We start from the raw sequence: 20,842 nt of genomic DNA, 5'->3' as shown, positions 1-20,842 counted from the left end.
TCTGTAACTTTTTCCTGCACCTTAGCTTTATATGAAATTGACAAAAAAGAATAAAAAAGGGGGTTGAATAGTTCCTAATGAAATGCCAGTCATTGGTAGCCTGTTACCCTAAGAAAGATTCTTATCACAATAAACCCCTACTTTCAGTTTCGATCTTCAAAACTCACCATCATTGGAGTATAACCATGAAAACTGTCTCATTTCATGCAAAATATATTCTAGCAGTGTGAAAGTTTGATTACAGCACACTTTCAACATGAAATTGTGCAAACAATGAAAACAATATGGTCTATTTACTTCGACTTCTTTGGACTGCACCACGGAAGCACATGTCTTTTACCAAGTCAGACAGGTCACATTCCTAAAGCCGTGATCTCACTGTCACGGTTTGGTCTCCAGGTTTATCCCGGTTCAGTGATCCGGGATAAACCTTGTTGAACTGGCGTACAACTTTGATGATTTTGTGAACGTCCGGGAAGATCCTTGATGAACCGGGAACCGGCAAACAGCTCCGGTTGTTTTAAAAATGTTTAATACAACCGGAAATCACCGGGGACGACGACCAAAACCGCAGTTTGCGCAATGCCGGCAATTTCCGGGGTAATACTGGATATCCACCATGTGTCTACCGTGATATTCCGTAGTAATCCAGGGTCACTGGCAATCACTTTATACATGGTAGAGCTGCTTGATTTGGGGAGGGAGATTTTTGCCTTCCAGCAGAGTCTTTGTCCGTTGAGCTCTGTGTTTGCCTCTCAGTAGAGTTGTCTTCAACTTGGCTTCCCACTGGTGGCAATTTTCTGGCAGGTTTCTTGGTCTTCGACATGATGTTTTGCTTCAAGTGACTACAAGATCACTGATGGGGATCGACGTGCGTCCTGTTTTATATGCTACCGAGTAAGCGCCGGTGTGTTGCCGGGCTATGACGGAATGCTACCGGCGGTCATCGGGGCACTACCGACTACGACCCGGGTTACTCGGGATAACACCAGTCGGGTTCACGCCGGACAATCACCGTTCATATCCGATGTCAGACCGGGACTGAACTGGGGTCAATGTGTAGATTCTGCTTCATTATCCGGGGTTTACCGGGACACCGTCGGGAATATGAGATCCAACTTATATTTTTGCAAAAAAAATGTCACAGTTCATCCAGATATACTGGCTAATGTTTACCGGGAGGAACCGGGGCCATCACCGGGACTGTGAGATCGAGGCTTTACATTTACCAGTCTACTTATATTAAATTACCTCTCTTCATAGATATAACATGGTTAACATATCTCTGTTGAATACATATAAAAATAATAAACGTAACTTATAATCAAACAAGTAGCTAGTCTAGTTGTCTCTCTACAAGAAAATTTTCAATTTGGAAGTTTAAACTTCATAGGCAATTGTTATACAGGACATCTGGAACAAAGAAAATCTTTATACATATATATATTTTTGTCTTCCTTGAAATGTTAATTGAGAGTGCTGAACTTTATATTGATCTATTACTTTCAACCATTTTCTGGTGCTAATCAGAACTCAACACCTTTGTATTAGGTGAGATGGGTTTTTTTTTTTCTAAAATAAAATCTGCTAATAATTGGGATTGAAACATGTACAAATATCTATAGGAACATCTACAACAGACTCGACTGACTCGACCAAATTCCAGTGACCATTCCCAAGTGCTGAAGTCTTTAGAGTAATGTTCCAGTCCCTCAGCTAGTCACACCAGATATTGAAATTACATTGTCAATCAATCCACAGCAAATTAACACAAAGGGAAAGATATAATAGGCAGAATCCTTTTTATGTATAGGTTAGTGTTTATTAATGTGTATTTACAAAGTTTAATCAGCTACTGTAACAGAGCTACCAACGTCCCCCACCAAGGGACATTCTTCACAAAACATGTTGCATGCCAATACGACATATTCTAAGTAATAGGGCAACATACTAACAATGTACGAGCCGCGAGGCTGATTAAGTTTTGTAAATGCACATTAATAAACATTAACCTTTTTAGTGTTTGAAATTATTTTTTGTTTTTGGATGCCGTCAGAGCAAATAAAATCAATAACACACCTCTTGTCCCTTCTGTACACATGACTAACCTGATTAATAAATGACTGCTAGTTAATGCTGATTTACTAAAATAAATTTGCTGAAAATTTGAAAAGTACTGCAATGCCATTGGACAAAAAATAATTTCAAACACTAAACATTTTTAAAGATTAACAGATTTTATAAATGTCATAATATAATTATCTAAACATCTTGCTTTCATTGGGTTTTAACCTTTAGCCTGCTGATGGCAAGTTATTCTGCCTTTGCGACCAGTGCAGACCAAGATCAGCCTGCACTGACATGGTCTTCATTGGTCACTATTCAGTCGGTGAACACCCCGTTTAATAATAAATGGTACTGTCCATTTTAGAAATATAGCACGGTAAAGGTTAAGTCAACACGATGCAAGGTCATATTTTGACTTTTCCTTGGTAGAGGAAGACCTCAGTAGAACCACTGACCTGCTAATCAGCTGGATGACTTCTTAAACATGATGACCAAGTAGAGCTCGAACCTTCAGAGGTGAGAGGCAAGTGATGTGAATTTGGCAACAGAGGTCCCAACTAATACTTAATATACAGAGGCTGAAGTGGAAAAATTGTCGGTGCCATGAGTCACACAAATTCATTAAGATTTATAAAAAAAAAAAAAGATACTGAATATCGTACAGATGGAAGACTTCATCTTATCACAGTATGAGAACTGATATCAACAGCTGAAATACTGTACAAGAGTCTAAAAACACAGTCAAAATCATTAAATTCATTAGTAAGAGCAAGTCAAAAATTTGTTTGAACCCGGGATGTACATATCAAACTAAATCAGGCAAATGCCATTTCTACTAGTGCAGACACTGCTTATACAATGCTAATCAAATGGGCTCCTATGAATAATATGCAAGTCAGACAATTTCTGAATATTAAGAACCTAAGAAGTGTTTGTGAGTCACCCAGGTATTGTCTGGTGATAATAAAAAAATAAATTGGGATGACAGATTTAATGTCAATCAAGTGTTGTTGCTAGGTTTCCTCTAGATACTGCTGTATAACACAGACTGATGAGTAAGCATGGTCATTTCCTATTTCTAATGTGCTTAGACTCTGAGAAAAACTTTTGTAACCCCAAGAGCTCAGCCTTTCAGCAGTATTATAATCATCAGGCAGGCACAATTTTTCAGCTTTTTTTCTGCCACAGACATTGCACTAACTCAGATTATGTGATCAAGTCCACAATTTACACATTAGTGTCACACATTATTACTGACTCTGACTTAACACTGAGAATTCATTTATTTCATACTTTGATTACTTGACTTAGAATTTCATGCTCAGAATGTCTATTTTTCTCTTCTTGCTTTCCTAAGAAATATTTAGATTAATTTAAATCCTGTTAAATGCTTATTATTTTCATCATTACAATGTCAAATATGGTTCTTTTTTATTTATTTGTATAAAAGACAATGATATACCTTTGATATACCTGGCTTCAAACGGTACTTGATAGCTTTGTTCTTTTGTGAACAAGAAATACTGTAACACTTTAAACAGACATTTTAACTACTGATACTTCTTTTCCATTTTTTTTCTTCTAAATATTTTTCAAGTGAATCAATCAGCAGCCTTTTAAAACAAACAAAAAATTACATTAAATTGTGAAAAGTTTTGTATCATTTAACATTGAATTTTTGTTCTCCCACAGTAGCAAAAAGTCAGGTGTACTTTATCTATGGCCTTGAGGCAAAACCAGTCATGAAAAAACATTATGCATGAGGAATAGCCACAAATATTCATGGTATTCATTAAAAACCACAATGTTACCATGGCAATCGGTTTGTCTTCGAATTTCATGAATACATGAAGTCTCATTTAGAGAAAATTAAACTATGAGTTATGTCCATGAAGTGAGCCATGCCATGAGAAAACCAACATAGTGGGTTTGCGACCAGCATGGATCCAGACCAGCCTGCATATCCGCGCAGTCCGGTCAGGATCCATGCTGTTTGCTAACAGTTTCTCTAATTGCAATAGGATCTGGAAGCGAACAGCATGGATCCTGACCAGACTGTGTGGATGCGCAGGCTGGTCTGGATCCATGCTGGTCGCAAACCCACTATGTTGGTTTTCTCATGGCGTGGCTCAAGTATTTTTTACAATGTGTAAATGCATATTACTTTAAGATAATTATGTAAATGAATGTTTTGCTGTATTAATGTTCAGGGAATTTTCTGGGCTTTCTAAGAAACAAGAGCATGCCATTTTCACAGGATGCAAAACAACATTATAATTGTAAAATATCATAGTAAAGATATCAATTAAAACGCTTGTTTGAAATGTCACACTCAAAAACAAAGTAACACCATAGTGTAAATCTTTGGCAAGAGAAAAGAAATCATCTTTCAGCTTTGAAAATATTATACTGAACTTTGTAAAATTTAAGGTATGGATATAATGGAGAATGTATGAAAAGCTGGAGCATTTTTGTAATGACAATCAAAATAGGACATAAAACTACTAAATAGAATAATTATACACTTCTAAGAGTGGGGTAAGGCCTATGTCAAAAGAATAGATCTCTATAACTTTAATGATAGCAAGACTATATGACTATGAGAACTATATTTTATGTATTTTTTACCACATGCATAGGTGTTTGGGTGTTTTTGTGACAGATTCATAAACACATGAATTGTTCCATTCATCTACAGACATAATAAAGCTATTTTCATTGATTCTATACCCAGTTCCCAGCAACTGGTGTCATATGGTGTCATATATAGGTCTTATTATTGAACATTACTATTGATTTTGTCACCATCAGTCATTCATGCTGGTAATACAGCAGTTATCCTATCACAGATCACACCAAGATCTTCAGCTGGTTCCCGGCTATATTAGCCGGTATCTCATTTCATTCATACTTCAGCAGTGAAATAAAACATGTTTTAGATTTTGTTTGTGTTAGGTTACGCCAGGCAGTTAACCTAACCAGTGTTCCTGGGTTCTATACCAGTACAAACCTGTTCTCCACAAGTAACTGCCAATTTCCCCACATGAATCAGAGGTGGAGGATGAATGATTTCAGACACAATAATATTATGTCTTTCATCAAATCGTCACGGAGAACATACGGCCCACCCGAGGATCGAAGGTCAGCGCTCTCCTTTTTTTTTAGAAGTTTTAAAAGGACCGCCTTTGTGGTAGTCAAAATTGTCTTTATTTATAGGTGGTCTTTATTCAGAGACTTAATTAAATACACAACAAGTGTTTTAATCAGTAATGAGACTTGTGGTCTTTAAGTTAGGTGGTCTGTATAAGCAGGTTGTCTTTATAAACAGGTTTTACCATATGTAGTGACCTTTATGTAGTGACCTTGTTAGCAGACCATAAAAAACTTTCTTTGTAGTAAATAACCACAGGTATGTTAGGAATGCCAATTGGAATGCCGAATATGTTACCTATAGGGGGGTTTAATGAGATAAATTGACACCTTTCTATTGTTGTAAATAGTATTTCATGATAGTATTTCATGATATTTTGATACCTATAGACTATATGGTACAGGTCGCTTATCCTGACCTTAACATTCCAGCTTTGCTGGAATTCCATGATCTGCTGTGTTATTTCTTTTTGCTTATGCCAAGACTGAAATTACCATGTACTCACTGAACTACGTAAATGAATGCGAAATGCAGAAAATCGTAAGAAATAATCTTTTACAGCGATTTTCATGATTATGATACATTGTTTGTTAGGCCTTTTATTTTTGATCTTTCGGTTTACGGAACCGCCGCTCAAAAAAAACGTGTTTTCAGAAAAAAAATAAAATTGGAAAAACGTGATTTTTTTATTTCCTCCGCTATGACATGAAAGCTTGCAGAAGAAAAAATGCATCGCGTATTCCAAAAAGAAAAAAAAGTCTCGTTCTTCGAATATCCGTCACGGCGAACGAGTCAAATCAACATTAGGAATTCCTATAATTCTATTTTTAAACTTCATATCTTATGCATGACGTAAACGTCCAATTAAAATTTCCGATATATACTGCGCCCAATCAGCATGCTTGTTACGCAATTTACGAAACGTTTAAAAATGGCTGCGCCCAGGCTGTATTATTTCCAAAGTTTTGAAGTAATTTTAATGAAAATGCAAGAACATTCAAAGTTGCGACGTAGTGCTTTCCTGAAAAAAACGGCCAATTGTCGGTGATATGCAGTCTGTATTTAGTATACAACTACGTTTATGGTAACTGTCGTTCCAATAGCGCAATGCTTATTACGGTGATTCTATGCACCGCTTATTACGCGAACTTGAAACTTTCAATGAAAGCATTTTTTTCCCGAAAAATATCATTTAATTACACAGTGATGACAGTACTTTTGTCTGATGATATAAACTGGTACAGGGAACATTAAAACTGTGTAATTGTAAGACCCGGTAAGCAAACGTTTCGCCTGTACAGCTTTTTGGCGTCCAGTAACCTATTTGTTTATTAGTTATGAATTACGTATTTTTAATGAAATTATTGTACGTCATATATTAACATCAGATTAATGTTGATTATAGATGTAATTACTGTCTTTTCGTATGTACTATGTAGCTGTGCAGTAGATGTGGCAAGACAAATATTGACTAACAGAATTTTCAAAGATCATTGCAAAGATGAACTGTTGTGTTACATTAGGCCTATTCATAAAATAAATTAACAAATACCAAGAAAACCATATGAGGAAAGGCAAGGCTTCCAGTTAACAGACATAGGCTAGGTGTCTGTTTACCTGATGGCTAGACACTTCCTATTCCTAACACTTAAAAAGATAATTGCTTATTAGGCACAGTGCAGTGTATGTTGTCATATAGCTGTACCCCTAAGTTTCAGACTGGGTCCATAAACAGCCAAGATGCTTGAAAGCTGCTGAGTGTAAAATCATATATCCATGGGTTTAAGATCTGACAGTGTTGTTCAAATGTGGGGAATATTAGATTATTCCATCTGTTGTTTTAACAGAAGGTATTAATTTCAGTCAGTGTTTATCATATGACTTCTATGTCTCCAATCATTTAGTTTGTGAGAATATATGCAGTTTTTATGTATAGTACAGTCCTTTCAAGAAAAATGTTACAGCTACCTGCCCAGCTGTATATTAATGTAATTTCACAGAAATACCAAGACAAAATTTTTTCTCAAGCTGCTATAACAAGCCCCAAGGCTCATTTTTAATCAAATATAACCAAGGTCACAGGTATATTTGCAGGAAAAAGCATCAAAAGTGGGAAAGAAGATTATAACATGCAGCCTGTGTGATGTTATGTAGAATTTACTCATATTCCTTTCAAAGGTCCGTTTCCTACGGAGAAAAAAAATTCTGATTCTGTTTTTTAATTTTATTTTTTTTCCCTCCTCCTACGACCATGTGTCATCCTGGCGGTTCGTAAACCAAAAAATAAAAAAATAATGGCCTTATTCACTTTTGTGGCTTGTTGTTGAAAATGCGTGCAGACTTATGAAACAGAATTCAGTAATTCCTCGATGCTTTGCAGGCCGATACCTTCCCTGAGGAAATCCATTAAAATTTCAGAATAGAAATTTTAATTTGTAGGAGAATATTTTTTTGCCTCTATTTGATGCACATTGATATTTATATGTTTTCATTCTTCTAAATAAAAGCAGTTTGATACTACATGCAGAAATGCACTGTTAACATACTGTGAAATCATATACATTCGTTGGGGACTAATTTTTGGTGGATTTCCTGCTTGAGTCAATCCACAAAATTAAATCTCAACAAACAAGTAAAATTACTACTGCTTTTATGTTCAAACATTGAATTCCATAAATCCATAGCCACATGAAGTACTTAGCCTGGCTCCCAGTGGCTGTATGGTTATTTTTTTAGATACTGCAAACCTTTTATAAGTAAATTTTAAGCCTCTTACATAGCACAATTTATCTGATGGCTAAACCATACACTCTCTGTGAGAGCCAGGGGCAATAAAAAATGTCAATACAGAAACAACCTGTTTTGACCAGAAATAACGAAAGTTTTTGCTCTCGAAATAAAATGATTTAACAGTAGAACATTTTGCCCCCCTTCCCCGTCCTCTCTGGTGGCATGTTTTAACTCTCTTAACAGTGAGCTTAGTATCAATTAGTTAAGTACTGTATGATAGATCATGTCCATATACAGACACATGAGGCTGTAAAAGCCTGCCATCATCTGTATTTTTATTTGATAAGGGACTTTAATATCAGGGTTACTAACCGATGAACCATGCAGCTTCCAGTGATTCCATGTTTGTTCAGGTTTGATGACCATCAATTGTGTTGTTCATGTAAGCCCTCCTATTTCTGATATAAACTTGTTTGAAACAGAATAAAACAACATTGATAATGTTGTTTTTGGTATTTTTTGTCGTTTCAGGACACTATTAAAGTTGTGAAGAAGTTCATGGAACGAGATCCCACACAACTCAACTTTACATTAATGGCGTTGGCAAAGGTGTCCTAGAAGTTTGGCAGTCCTCTTTTATCACCAGAGTGCTATGTTGCAATATTACACAAGTGAATACATGATATAATATGTTGTAAATGTTAATTCAGTAGTCAAACAGATTCTGTTGACCTCCATTATCTCTAATACAAGAATAGATACAAAAACAAACTAATTTGGTTAAAAATATTTGGTAGTAAAATGACTGTTAAATCAATTCGAACTTGTGCAAATGCTTTTTGTGACTACATGCAGTTGCATGTGAAGTGACACTTGTAATTTCTTCCCCTTGGCAGAGTAATAACTACATTACATAAAGTCAAAACAAAGAAAATAATAGATGACAATTTACACTAAAACTTGATTGGTTTATTGGATTTGATAATATTAGTGTATATATTTTTATCTTTAAAAATAACACCTTTAGCGATCAATCATTACACAGGTATTAAACATGTGACCACTTCTGTTAGTTACTATGTACATCAGTTATGATATAGCATTTGAAATCAGAGCTTAATATAACTGTAATCAAAAGGTGTTTGTATTTGACATTGCCTAGCAAGGTAATTTTGGAAAATAGAAGAAAAAAGAGTTATCCGGCTTTGTCTGAAATGAGTACATGAAATGTTAGCAATTAGTGACTGTCAGTTCTTATTTTTTCATATTTAATTCACATTTTATTATATTTAAGAATAAAAGCTTGAAAGATTTTTATGGTTTTCTTTCATATTTTGATACAAGGGGATGTATATATTATATTGTTTATTATCCTCTTGTGCAAAGTTAATAAAAGTGTGATATGCATTTAGCACATCTTTGCTGGTGCTCAGTGTGAGCTTTTGGAGTTCTTGGATGTCTGTAGTCCGTCCACCTACAATTGGTTTATGTCTACTCTGTATCAAACTTTTACACAATGTAATATGGTCATAAGATTTCCATCAGGCCAAATCAACCTTTAGATCAAGTATTATGGCCCTCGATTTATATTTAATAGTGTTTACACTGCAATATCTTCATACCTACCACCATCCTTATTAAATTTTTGAGGAATATGCAAGACTTTAACCCTTATCATGCTAACCACGATTTATTCTGATTTGCGACCAGTGTAGATCATGATCTATTCTGTTCCCCATTCAGTCAGTATAGTTTTGGTATCTTGTGCCCCTTTTAACAGTTAATGGTAGCCCTGTGGCCAGTAATATGGCGCAATTAAGACTTTGATTTGCTAAAAATATTAAAACGCCTACTTTTTCACCAAAATGTGAATTCATAATAAAACACTTGATCCTTCATACTGATTTTCAAGCAAATATAATATTGAACATTACAATACAGTGGTATGCATGTTTTTGTTGTAGTGGAAACATATGATCGATGTTGTTCCAAAGTCTAAAGATGTGCTTAGTGTAAAATGAACACTTGCTTAAAATTTCTATGACCGACCATTCATGTACTTCACTGTTTTGTACTTTTATTCAGCAAATTTGCCACAAACGCGTTTTTTACATGTATTTTCAATGGCGACGTCATTTGTGCCATATTACCGGCAGCGCCTTATATACCGGCTTTTGTGATATTGTCCAAATTGAAAGATGGACAAGTTCATTATAGAAATTTAGCTGGGTAAGGGTAATAAGATCTGAGCCAAGCTTGATATTAGGCCAGACTGGATGTAGTAGGTCTAGATTTATGTGCCTTTGATACTAGCACCTCTTTTGAATAAGTTCATTTTTCAATGTTTACTATCTGGTTTCTACCAATTAAAACGTATGTGTACACCTATAATATCTTGTTAAATTTTGATCACAAGTAAAATTGGATCAGTTATGTGCCCTTGGTTATTCCAAAATGCCATGTATTGCTTATGTTCATATTTCTTAACTATAATTCAGAATGATATCTGAATAGAATGTTTATACATGCTAGATCTTAGTAGTGTGAGCAAGAGCTGGATGAGACTTTGTGGTAGTCTAAAAGTTAAATGTTCATGATTTATCAAAAGAAAAAAGATGTGCACATGTAACTTGTGTCAAGTCAAGACATTTGGAAATGTCGGATCATTTATTTAGCAAATGTATGCCCTTGATTTCATGTAAGTTAATTGGCAGTAGGTAAGACAGCACATACATATTATGCAAATTAATGGTTGGATGTTTGGTATACTAAAGTTTTGGTTTTGCCAACCATTATTTGATAATTTCACCCTGAAATTATCATGCCAACCTTTATAAATTTGATAATTTCACCCTGAAATTATGAAATATAATCCACATTATTGCACTTAACATCTGAAAAACATGAAATGCAAGAAAGAAAAAACAATGTTTGTCCTAAATATAGGGAGAAGTGTGTCTGTCTAAAGATAAAACGTGATCAGCTGCAGGGGATCAACAATTGTCCTACAAATAGCATGTTTGCTAGCTGATGACACTAGACACAAATGCTCTCAAATCAATATCTAATTACAGCTAAAACCATTGTCTTCCACAGACAACCTAAATGCCAAGTTGCATAAACAATTTTATATTCCAAAAACATATAATTCTGAAACTCCTACTGAGGTTGGTATGTAATTTATTGTTTAGTAGCAGTAATTTTTAGCCTGAAAATGGAGAGAAAGTTAATAATGCCAATGTTTCAGGAAAATTGCAAAGCCATTTTTTCATATGTGTTATTACAGCTACATGCCATATAACATGTTCCCTAGGATAAGAAACCAGAGTTTCACATCTTCAAAAACTGTCATATCTCGGAGCATTGTGGGAACCATAAACCCACAGGTCAACATCCTCACAAGGGACAATTATCTCACAGACCCATACTCTAAGAAAGAACCATAAAGACACAGTGCAACATCTACACAAAGAACCATAAACCAACAACGACACTAGAAACCATTAATCCACAGTCCTACATCCTACCTCTACAGATTAGTGCTTCATAAGAAACCATATACCAACAGTCTGAAATACGAACTCTACACACTAGTGCCTCAAAAGAAACCAATGTGTCAAGAAACTGCGGACCCTCAGTCTGGCATCCTTACTATAGCCTAGTGTCTCACAAGAAACCATAGACCCTCAGTCTGACAATCTAACTCGACAGCCCTAGTATCTCACAAGAAACCATAGTCCCTCAGTCTTAAATTATAACTTTAGAGCCTTAGTGTCCCACATGAAAACATAGACCATCGGTCTGACATCTTTTACAGCCCTAGTTTCCTACAAGAAACCATAGACCCTCGGTCTGACATCCTTTACAGCCCTAGTTTCCTACAAGAAACCATAGAACCTCGGTCTGACATCCTTTACAGCCCTAGTTTCCAACAAGAAACCATAGAACCTCGGTCTGACATCCTTTACAGCCCTAGTTTCCAACAAGAAACCATAGAACCTCAGTCTGACATTCTTTACAGCCCTAGTTTCCTACAAGAAACCATAGACCCTCAGTCTTAGATTATAACTTTAGAGCCTTAGTGTCCCACATGAAAACATAGACCATCGGTCTGACATCTTTTACAGCCCTAGTTTCCTACAAGAAACCATAGACCCTCGGTCTGACATCCTTTACAGCCCTAGTTTCCTACAAGAAACCATAGACCCTCGCCCTAGTTTCCTACAAGAAACCATAGACCCTCGGTCTGACATCCTTTACAGCCCTAGTTTCCTACAAGAAACCATAGACCTTCGGTCTGACATCCTTTACAGCCCTAGTTTCCTACAAGAAACCATAGAACCTCGGTCTGGCATCCTTTACAGCCCTAGTTTCCAACAAGAAACCATAGAACCTCAGTCTGACATTCTTTACAGCCCTAGTTTCCTACAAGAAACCATAGACCCTCAGCCTGACATCCTTTACAGCCCTAGCTTCCTACAAGAAACCATAGACCCTCAGTCTTGAATTATAACTTTACAGCCCTAGTGTCCCACATGAAAACGTAGACCATCGGTCTGACATCCTTTAAAGCCCTAGGTTCCTACAAGAAACCATAGAACCTCAGTCTGCCATCCTTTACAGCCCTAGTTTCCTACAAGAAACCATAGACCCTCAGTCTGACATCCTTTACAGCCCTAGTTTCCTACAAGAAACCATAGACCCTCAGTCTGACATCCTTTACAGCCCTAGTTTCCTACAAGAAACCATAGACCCTCAGTCTGACATCCTTTACAGCCCTAATTTCTTACAAGAAACCATAGACCCTCAGCCTGCCATCCTTTACAGCCCTAGTGTCCTAGAAGAAACCATAGATCCTCAGTCTAACATCTTAACTCTAAAGCCTTAGTCACTCAAGAAACCATAGACCCTCAGTCTGACACTCTTCTCTACAACCTAGTGTCTCGGAAGTACAGCATATCTAGTATTTTGCTTGAAACAAGAGCCATATCTTGGTATTTTTCCTCAAAAGGAGGCACAACCTCGGATCCATTTTCCTAAAACACAGCCACCTAGAATTCAGTCACAGTAAATACACTGTTTCACAAATAGCCACCACACTGTATTCTGTCTCAGACAGTCTTGTAGACAAATACAAAGCATTTCACTGTGATATCTGCAAGGCAGAACTTGATACTGGTGTTCCCAAAAGAAAGCCCGGCCCTCCCCTCCCACACCCAACGTAGATAAAAATACGCTCACTGGCTTGGCTCAGTTCTGCACGGCCACCCACACAGACGGACCATGTTCTAGTATTCTCCGTCACTCGGCTACACATGCCAAGTTTCACGCACAATCATTAGTAATATTTCTGTTATACGTAGTAATAAAATATTTTGCAATAGTAAACAGCGATGTTTATGCAAACACATACACTTGCAATTTCCTGCCAACTGGAATATATTTTCGTTCTGCATCGACATGTTCCAGCTATTAAAGTGTGGTATAATTGCCCTATAAAACACATTTTATGTAAAAAGATTAAAGCTTCGTGTATCTATCTATGAAATAACCGTTTTGCCTAAGTTTTATGGTTCCCAGTAGTAATAAAAATCTTTGATTGTATTTCATAGTTCCGTCCCAATAATTTTAATTTACTTGTTTATTAGTATGTAATATTGCAGAAGTGAAATAATGGCCTTTTGAAATATTTTTTCGCTTCAGCATATCCAATTTCTTTTACTTTATTAATGATAAAAAGTATAATGGTAGAAAACAAGTTGGTGTATCATAAATCATATCAGTAAACGTGCACGTGGTGGTCGGTATTTATTGATGTCTCCTAAGTTTAGAATTGCGTCATTACCCGTATTTACTTACATTGAACTGATATTGAAGCCCGGGCCGCCGCCTCGCTACACGTCTGGTCTACATTTTTCCCAGACCCTGGACTGGTTAACTGTTTCTCTTAACTGAAATAGGACTTACAACTTATTCAGACCGACTTTATATTTATTTCCTCCAAAGACGTTTACTTAAAGTTTCATTAAACTGTCCCAAAATACTATCGTGCTAATTTACTGAAAAAAAAATACACTTTACTTAAAGCTACCACGAGAAATTCATTCAATATTTATAGCAGACGATAAAGCAGTGACAAGCACTCCATTACATTCGCATGATAAAAGCTCATGATTCATTCATGATAGTTGTTTTCGTGTACCTTTATGTGATAAAACAATAGTACACCAGATATCCATTAGATCAAACATTGTTCCCGAATCACGTACGTATGGAAGCCCTGGAGGGACAATTGATTTCCGTACTTCCCACTTCTGACTTCTAACTTTTGCACTTCTCACTTCCAATTTCTTGACTATCTACTTCTAACTTCCGCACTTCTAACTACCACACTTCTGACTTCCATCTTCCTGACTTTCGACTTCTGATTTCCAACTTCCACACTTCTTACTTTTGACTTCTTACTTCCCACTTCTAAATTCTGCACTTCTGACTTCTAACTTCCGCACTTCTGACTTCTTACTTCCTGACTTTCGACTTCTGATTTCCAACGTCCACACTTCTTACTTCCGACTTCTTACTTCCCTCTTCTAACTTCCGCACTTCTGACTTTTAACCTCCACACTCTGACTTCTAACTTCCTGACTTCCAACTTCCGCACTTCTGACTTCCAACTTTCCCTGTTTGGAAGTAAGAAGTGTGGAAGTCGGAAGTAAGAAGTCAGAAGTGTGAAAGTTAGAAGAAGGAAGTATGGAAGTTGGAAATTAGAAGTCGAAAGTCAGGAAGTTGGAAGTGCGGAAGTTAGAAGTCAGAAGTGTGGAAGTTAGAAGTAGGAAGTCAAGAAGTTGGAAGTGAGAAGTGCAAAAGTCAGAAGTGGGAAGTACGGAAATCAATTGTCCCTCCAGAGCTTCCATACGTGCGCGAGATTTGGCTTAATTAATGTCATTTACGAAAAATCTAATGGACCTTTTGGCAAAAATCGTAGTTTAATCTTTTTCTGAAAGACGGAAACGAAAGTGTGTGTCTATATATATAAATTCATTGGGAAAACGAAAATTTCAGTTGAGTCAGCTTCTACGAAACCCGTAGTACGAATTCGTCGAACTGTAACCATATTTGGTTTATCGCGTAATATCGTAAGATATTTCAAAACGAATGTACAACTAGTGTATTTTATTTTATTTAAACTCAACTTCCTTGTTAAACTTACACTCTTAACCGGATTCGCTGATGAAATGCAAAAAGAAAAAAAAAGAAAAAAAACAATAATGTACTTTTAGATATGGACGCATTTCCGTTATATTGGTCTAGATGCAAGACAAATAACACGTGCAATAAAATAAACAAGCCACCATGATGCATACAGATACTAGATACTAGTAATATTTTATTCAAAATTATCGATCTGATTAACCAGATGATGTAGGGATATACAACATCAAAACATTCTACTTTTAATGACATGTATATTACCGATCAACGGCAAGACAAATATTCAACGTTATACTTGAAGCCCTAAAAGAGATTTTCGAACTGTTCCAAATGCTTACAACATTTTCGTCGGTCTATTGAGAATTCGGGCACTTTTTACTAGAACCCGTTTACATATTAAGTTGTCTACATGGTTGATAAAGATGCTATGTATGATATAAAAAAAAGCACTAAAACATTCAAGGACAAGAAAATATGTATTAAACTGGTGCTGGCTGGAATGCCTATGGGCTGCTTTATCGTATATACCAAACAAATGCCTCAGTGAAGGCCGTCCATTTGGGTTTAATTGCAGGTCGGCAAATCTTCTCGGGAGCCCGGGTGGCCCCTTTGTTATTTCACCATACAGTTAAACAAAAATGTCGAGTGGCTTTAAACCAATCAAAATAGTTCGTGGACCCCAGGACAACCTTTACCGGTGTCCTGGTAATATTTAACCATTTCGCATATTTCAAAACATTTATCAAATATTCATTACCATCTTTCGTGATTAATACACGATTCGTAAAATGTAAAACTCAGATGAGTCGTGACTTGATCAAAGTTGTTTATGTTAACATACTGATAAAATAATCATTTGATTTCGATTGTGCGAGGTTACTCGGTGCTTCTGTGGTTTTCCCCTCTCCGGATACATAACCACAATCAAGATAAGTGGCTTTGTTGCAATAATTTAAAACCGAAACTGCGCCGAATTTCAATTTGCGAGTCCAAACAATTTTATCCCGTCTCGGCTGGCTTGTTCGGGTAGTTTGTTTTTCTGACCGAGATTTTTTTCTCGTCTTGACGTCTTGTCAGTGTGTTTTGCGGTTGATATGATGGTATGTCCTTTCTTTTATCAGTAATATAATACACATAAATGACAGAATAATACGTTGGAACTCGATAGCCTTCTATAATGCTAGACTCGGCTGTTGAGTACCGTAACTATGTACTACCCATGTCAGATAAAAAAAAGTCACTATACTTTCCGTAGTATTGTCTTCATATGTTCTTACATGTACTTGCAACACATTTAAAAAAAGCGTCCGCTTTTAATTGTTGTTTGCAAGGAACTAAAGTATGATGATGATAATTTAGACAGAAATAATACCGTCTGCTGAAATAATATAGAACCAGAAGTATCGTAGTTAGGAAACAGATCTATCCTCTGTGAGGGAACTATGCGTTCAGTTCACGGTTTCACAAAAAAAAAAAAGCCGTCTCTATATCGTCTTTAGGAAATTTAATGCCGTTGTGACTTGTACACGGTCATTATTTTGTGTTGATCATCTGTCGATTTTGATGTAAACAAAGCTATAAAGCTTCAGTTCGATCTCGTTAAAAACAAATGAATAATTATCCTGCTAAACACATAACAGACGACGAATATTCAGAAAAACACTTTGTTTAAGTATTTAGTCATGTCGATTCAATCAAGATTATTATCTTAAAGTACAGTGTGCTCAAGTGCAGATATTGTTTTATGGTTTATACAGACAGACGTATCTCCTTCAGGAAGTATGCTTTTCTTTGGTAAGAGCAATGTGGAAATACAAAAATAACACGGTGAATTTTGCTGAAAAAGAGAACATAATGAGGTTAATGTGTCTCTTGTACTTCATTATTTTTGTAATAAGGTACACCCACAACCGATCGGGTGCTGTTCATTGCGATTCAGTTTCAAACTTGTGGCATTGGAAGTCCGTTCGATAAATTACAGTTTTCGTACTTTGTAACCTCGGTGATCATTTGGCTGGTAAAATAGATCCATGATACCTACCATAAAACGACACAATATTAAGTTTTTTTACGACTGGGTGTATTTCAAAATATGTTACTTTCAGTTTCAAAAAAAATGACAAGGGCCCAGTCCTGGACTAGCAACAGTGTACAGTCTGTGTGCGTCATATTTAGGTTTCTTAAAGCAGTTTACCTAAGTTTGTTCCATTTCCGACATGTGACTGGCTGTTCATACAGGACAAATAGTTGAGATGATACCTGTACACAGTAGACAACCTGATCGTACTCAACTGACAACAGCTGAGAGCACTTGCCTCAATCAAGCCGACACGATAAGCGGGACAACCATCTCGGCAAACATGACAACTGGTAAGAAAACTGGACGAGCACAATCTTGAGACTGTACAGAACGGACGCAGTGATACAGTGGTAAAGCTGTCTGAGTGCTAAACCAGAAGCCATGAGTCCGGGCCCTCACTCCTCCAACAAAAAATATTAACATTGGGCATTGATGCTTTACATTTGGCACGTTTAAGGATGTACGAGCGGTTTTTTCCCCCAGGATATCCGCCATTTTGAAAAATGTTTCCTTTGAATTTGCTTTTATCAATAGTTTGCCAAAATTAATGCTAAAAAATTAAAATATGCTTTAAATGTCAATTTAAACCAAATTGATTCTGCTTTTCCGAAAAAAATAAATTCACACCCTTATTTATTAGGCTGGCATTGCCTAAAATTGATCCTACTTTTAACAACGGGGTAGGGGTAGTTAATTTTCAAATACTATGAAGAACCAGGTATGTTTGATTATTTTCTGACTGATACATATAATGATTAAGTATAATTGAAAAAAACATTTTCAAGATAGCACTTTATTTTATCTAGGATCTATAAATTAAATCAAAAATGAAAAAATTCACGAGTTTTTGACCATGATTTTTTCTTAATACAATCTCTGTAGAATGCACGGTGCACCCAACTGTTTTTGCTTTCCATTTTAAGCATTTATGTGTGTCAAAGACTGCAAAAAATATTTTTAAAATCTCTTACCGTCAGAATTTTTTTTGTAGATCTAAATACATTTTATTCGATGAAAATAAAAGTGGGTTTGGTAATTATGCAACATGCAAAAAATTGAAGAGATTTGTTTGTGCAATTTATAACTTATATAATACTGGACATCACCTTGTATTCATATTAACCTGTAGACAGAAATTCCTATCAACATAAATGGTGTATTTAGTTTTTAATGTACCACCCATCTTTTCAATTTTACAAAATTTCAGAAATGCTAACAATCGGTGAAGAAATAGATGCCTATTATATAAATAAAACGAATTCGGTGACCTGTGTTTTTTATTCATTTGTTTGTCTTGGAAAGTAATGTTCTTCAAGCTCACAGAGTATGAAAAAATTCTTAACGTTAGAAAAAATTCGATCCTACATTCTTAAGTACCTGGAAAGCTGAAATTGTAGCGTTTTCTGTATCTTGCACTATCCTCCCACTAAAAAATACTAAGTTTCCTCGAGTTGTTACTCATTTTTTTTCAATGTACTATGAGGCAAATTCCACGAACGAAACAGGAAAGAATACTTTAAGTAGGGCGCATATCTTAAACAAGGATGTAATTTGTATGTAAACAATCAATTCATAAGCTACACTTGCCAACATGCATAAGGTACACGTGCCAAAGTATGTGTTCCAATGAAGTGGATAATGACAAAAGGAGGCATAAAACAATACGTTCTGTTTTGCAAACAGCATATTAATGAATTCAATGATTTACCTTAGATTAACACAAAATCTGATAATCGGATTTGACATCATAGTTTCCAAGTAATGAAACATTACGAAGAAACGAATAGCAGTGTGCATTTTGCTGGTTACTAGGTGACAAATATAGTCGGACTTAGGTAATATGTGACCAGAATGAGTTTCACGTGGGGAAAGTGTTGGTGCCATGTGAAGACGAGACAATACTTGTCAGAAATATGCAACCACTGTTAAGTTAAATGGCGTCAGATCAATCAATTCATTTTTATAGAAGTGTCAGCAAAATACATGCAAATGACACAATATCGGAGAAATATATTCACTGGTTACTTTCTCTTTCTCTCCAATTTTGTGTTCCTCTCCGGGAAGTATCGCAATAAAATACAGAGGTTGGTAATAGAGAAAGTGTACTGATGGTCAAAGATAACTAAATGCTGTTGTTTCTGCTATTATTCCGTGTAGTGTGTGCATTAAGCTTACCGAAAATAAATTCAGATGATCAGAGAACGACAGAAATATCGAGTTCGAAAGAAGTGTGAAGTTGTATTAACCTTTAGCCTACTGGCGGCAAGTGATTCTACCTTTGCGACCAGGGCCGACCAAGATCAGCCTGCACATGATCATGCACTGGTCGCTTTTCAATCAGTAAATTTTCACTGAACACCCATTCAAATAATAAATGATACTGCCCAAATTGAAAGACCAATCCATTTAAGAAATTTAGCAGGCTAAAGGTTAAGTTTGCTGACTATCAAAGATAACTAAATACTGTTGTTTCTGTCATTATTCCGTGTAGTGATAAGTCTTGTTAAAAGACGGCATCAAACTGACCAAAAATAAATATGATCAGAGAACGACAGAAATGTCGATTTTGGGGAAAAAACGTGTAAATGAATTGAGAATCCGGAAAAATCACAGTTTCATTGTTGCTAATAAATACAACGTAAAACTAGTTTCAGTTAATAATATTTGAATATCAACAAAGGATTTCTTAGTAGAATCCAATAACATGATCATTAATATGCGTTCAACAGCTGCATATCTGTCATCTCAAATTCATACTGTAGCACCTGGTTAATGTGTCATTTTGCATTTTATTGCTAGTCATATTAATCAAGTTTAAAAGAAAAGTTAATATTCTAAGGAACCTAGCTATGAGATCTTATACATACAGAATTTACGTAAATTAGTTAAAGCAAACTTTCCAGAAATTGCTCTGGAATCTGTCATTCGTTTCGTTTTTTGTTCTTGTTGGTATATATATATCCATGCTATCCTTTGATAGTTTGTCTTTGACATGTATCAACCATTCTACCTCAAAATTACACTGAAAGCCTTTTCAAGTAATCTCAAATATTTTTCCTTTAAAAGGAACACACACTTTTTCCCCCATATATTAAATTTTACAAACAGCGTTACATTAGCTTTGACATAGTAAATGGGAAGCAATTTTAATTATTCATATGCCCTAGAAACATTTCATTCAGAAAATCAATATAGCCATCAAACAATGTTTGACCTTGCTCTATTAATTAATATTTCATATTTGTTTTGTGTAGACATACAGTTCAAAAAGTCACACTATTTTATTCCTAACGTGTATGATATTTTATACTAGTATTATCTGAATCATTTATCAACTGTAAGTAAATTACATAATATCATTAAACATACCGGCCAGTTTTCTGTCGCGAAGGGTTGTTACATAAATGACACTTTGATGGGTGGAAGGAGTGTTCCAAAATAGAACGTCCATTCTAACGTCATGTCTTTTTAATGAACACCCCTACAACACCTCGTAGAAAAAATAGGTGCCACAATACTTTAAGGTCCACGTGCAACGACACCAAGTCTTTCGTAAAATCTGCTTTGCATAAAACCATGTCTGGATAGTTCCAATGCTACCT

At 35.8% G+C, this 20,842-nt stretch overlaps 1 protein-coding gene across 2 annotated transcripts in view; it reads left to right on the top strand.

The window, feature by feature from the left end:
* Nucleotides 1–9,261, top strand: part of LOC123556473 (ubiquitin carboxyl-terminal hydrolase-like) — a 78,978-nt gene extending 69,717 nt beyond the window's left edge. For both annotated transcript variants that reach the window (XM_045347219.2, XM_053542694.1), the window contains one exon: nucleotides 8,480–9,261. In XM_045347219.2, coding sequence (XP_045203154.2) covers nucleotides 8,480–8,566 — 87 coding nt within the window. In that variant the 3' untranslated portion in view covers nucleotides 8,567–9,261. The remainder of the gene's footprint in view (nucleotides 1–8,479) is intronic.
* Nucleotides 9,262–20,842: the final 11,581 nt, after the last annotated feature.

Source organism: Mercenaria mercenaria, chromosome 5, assembly GCF_021730395.1.
Source record: "Mercenaria mercenaria strain notata chromosome 5, MADL_Memer_1, whole genome shotgun sequence".
Classification (NCBI taxonomy): Eukaryota; Metazoa; Mollusca; class Bivalvia; order Venerida; family Veneridae; genus Mercenaria; species Mercenaria mercenaria.
The sequence above is the reverse complement of the archived record's forward strand: the minus strand, read 5'-3'. Positions and strand labels throughout refer to the sequence as shown.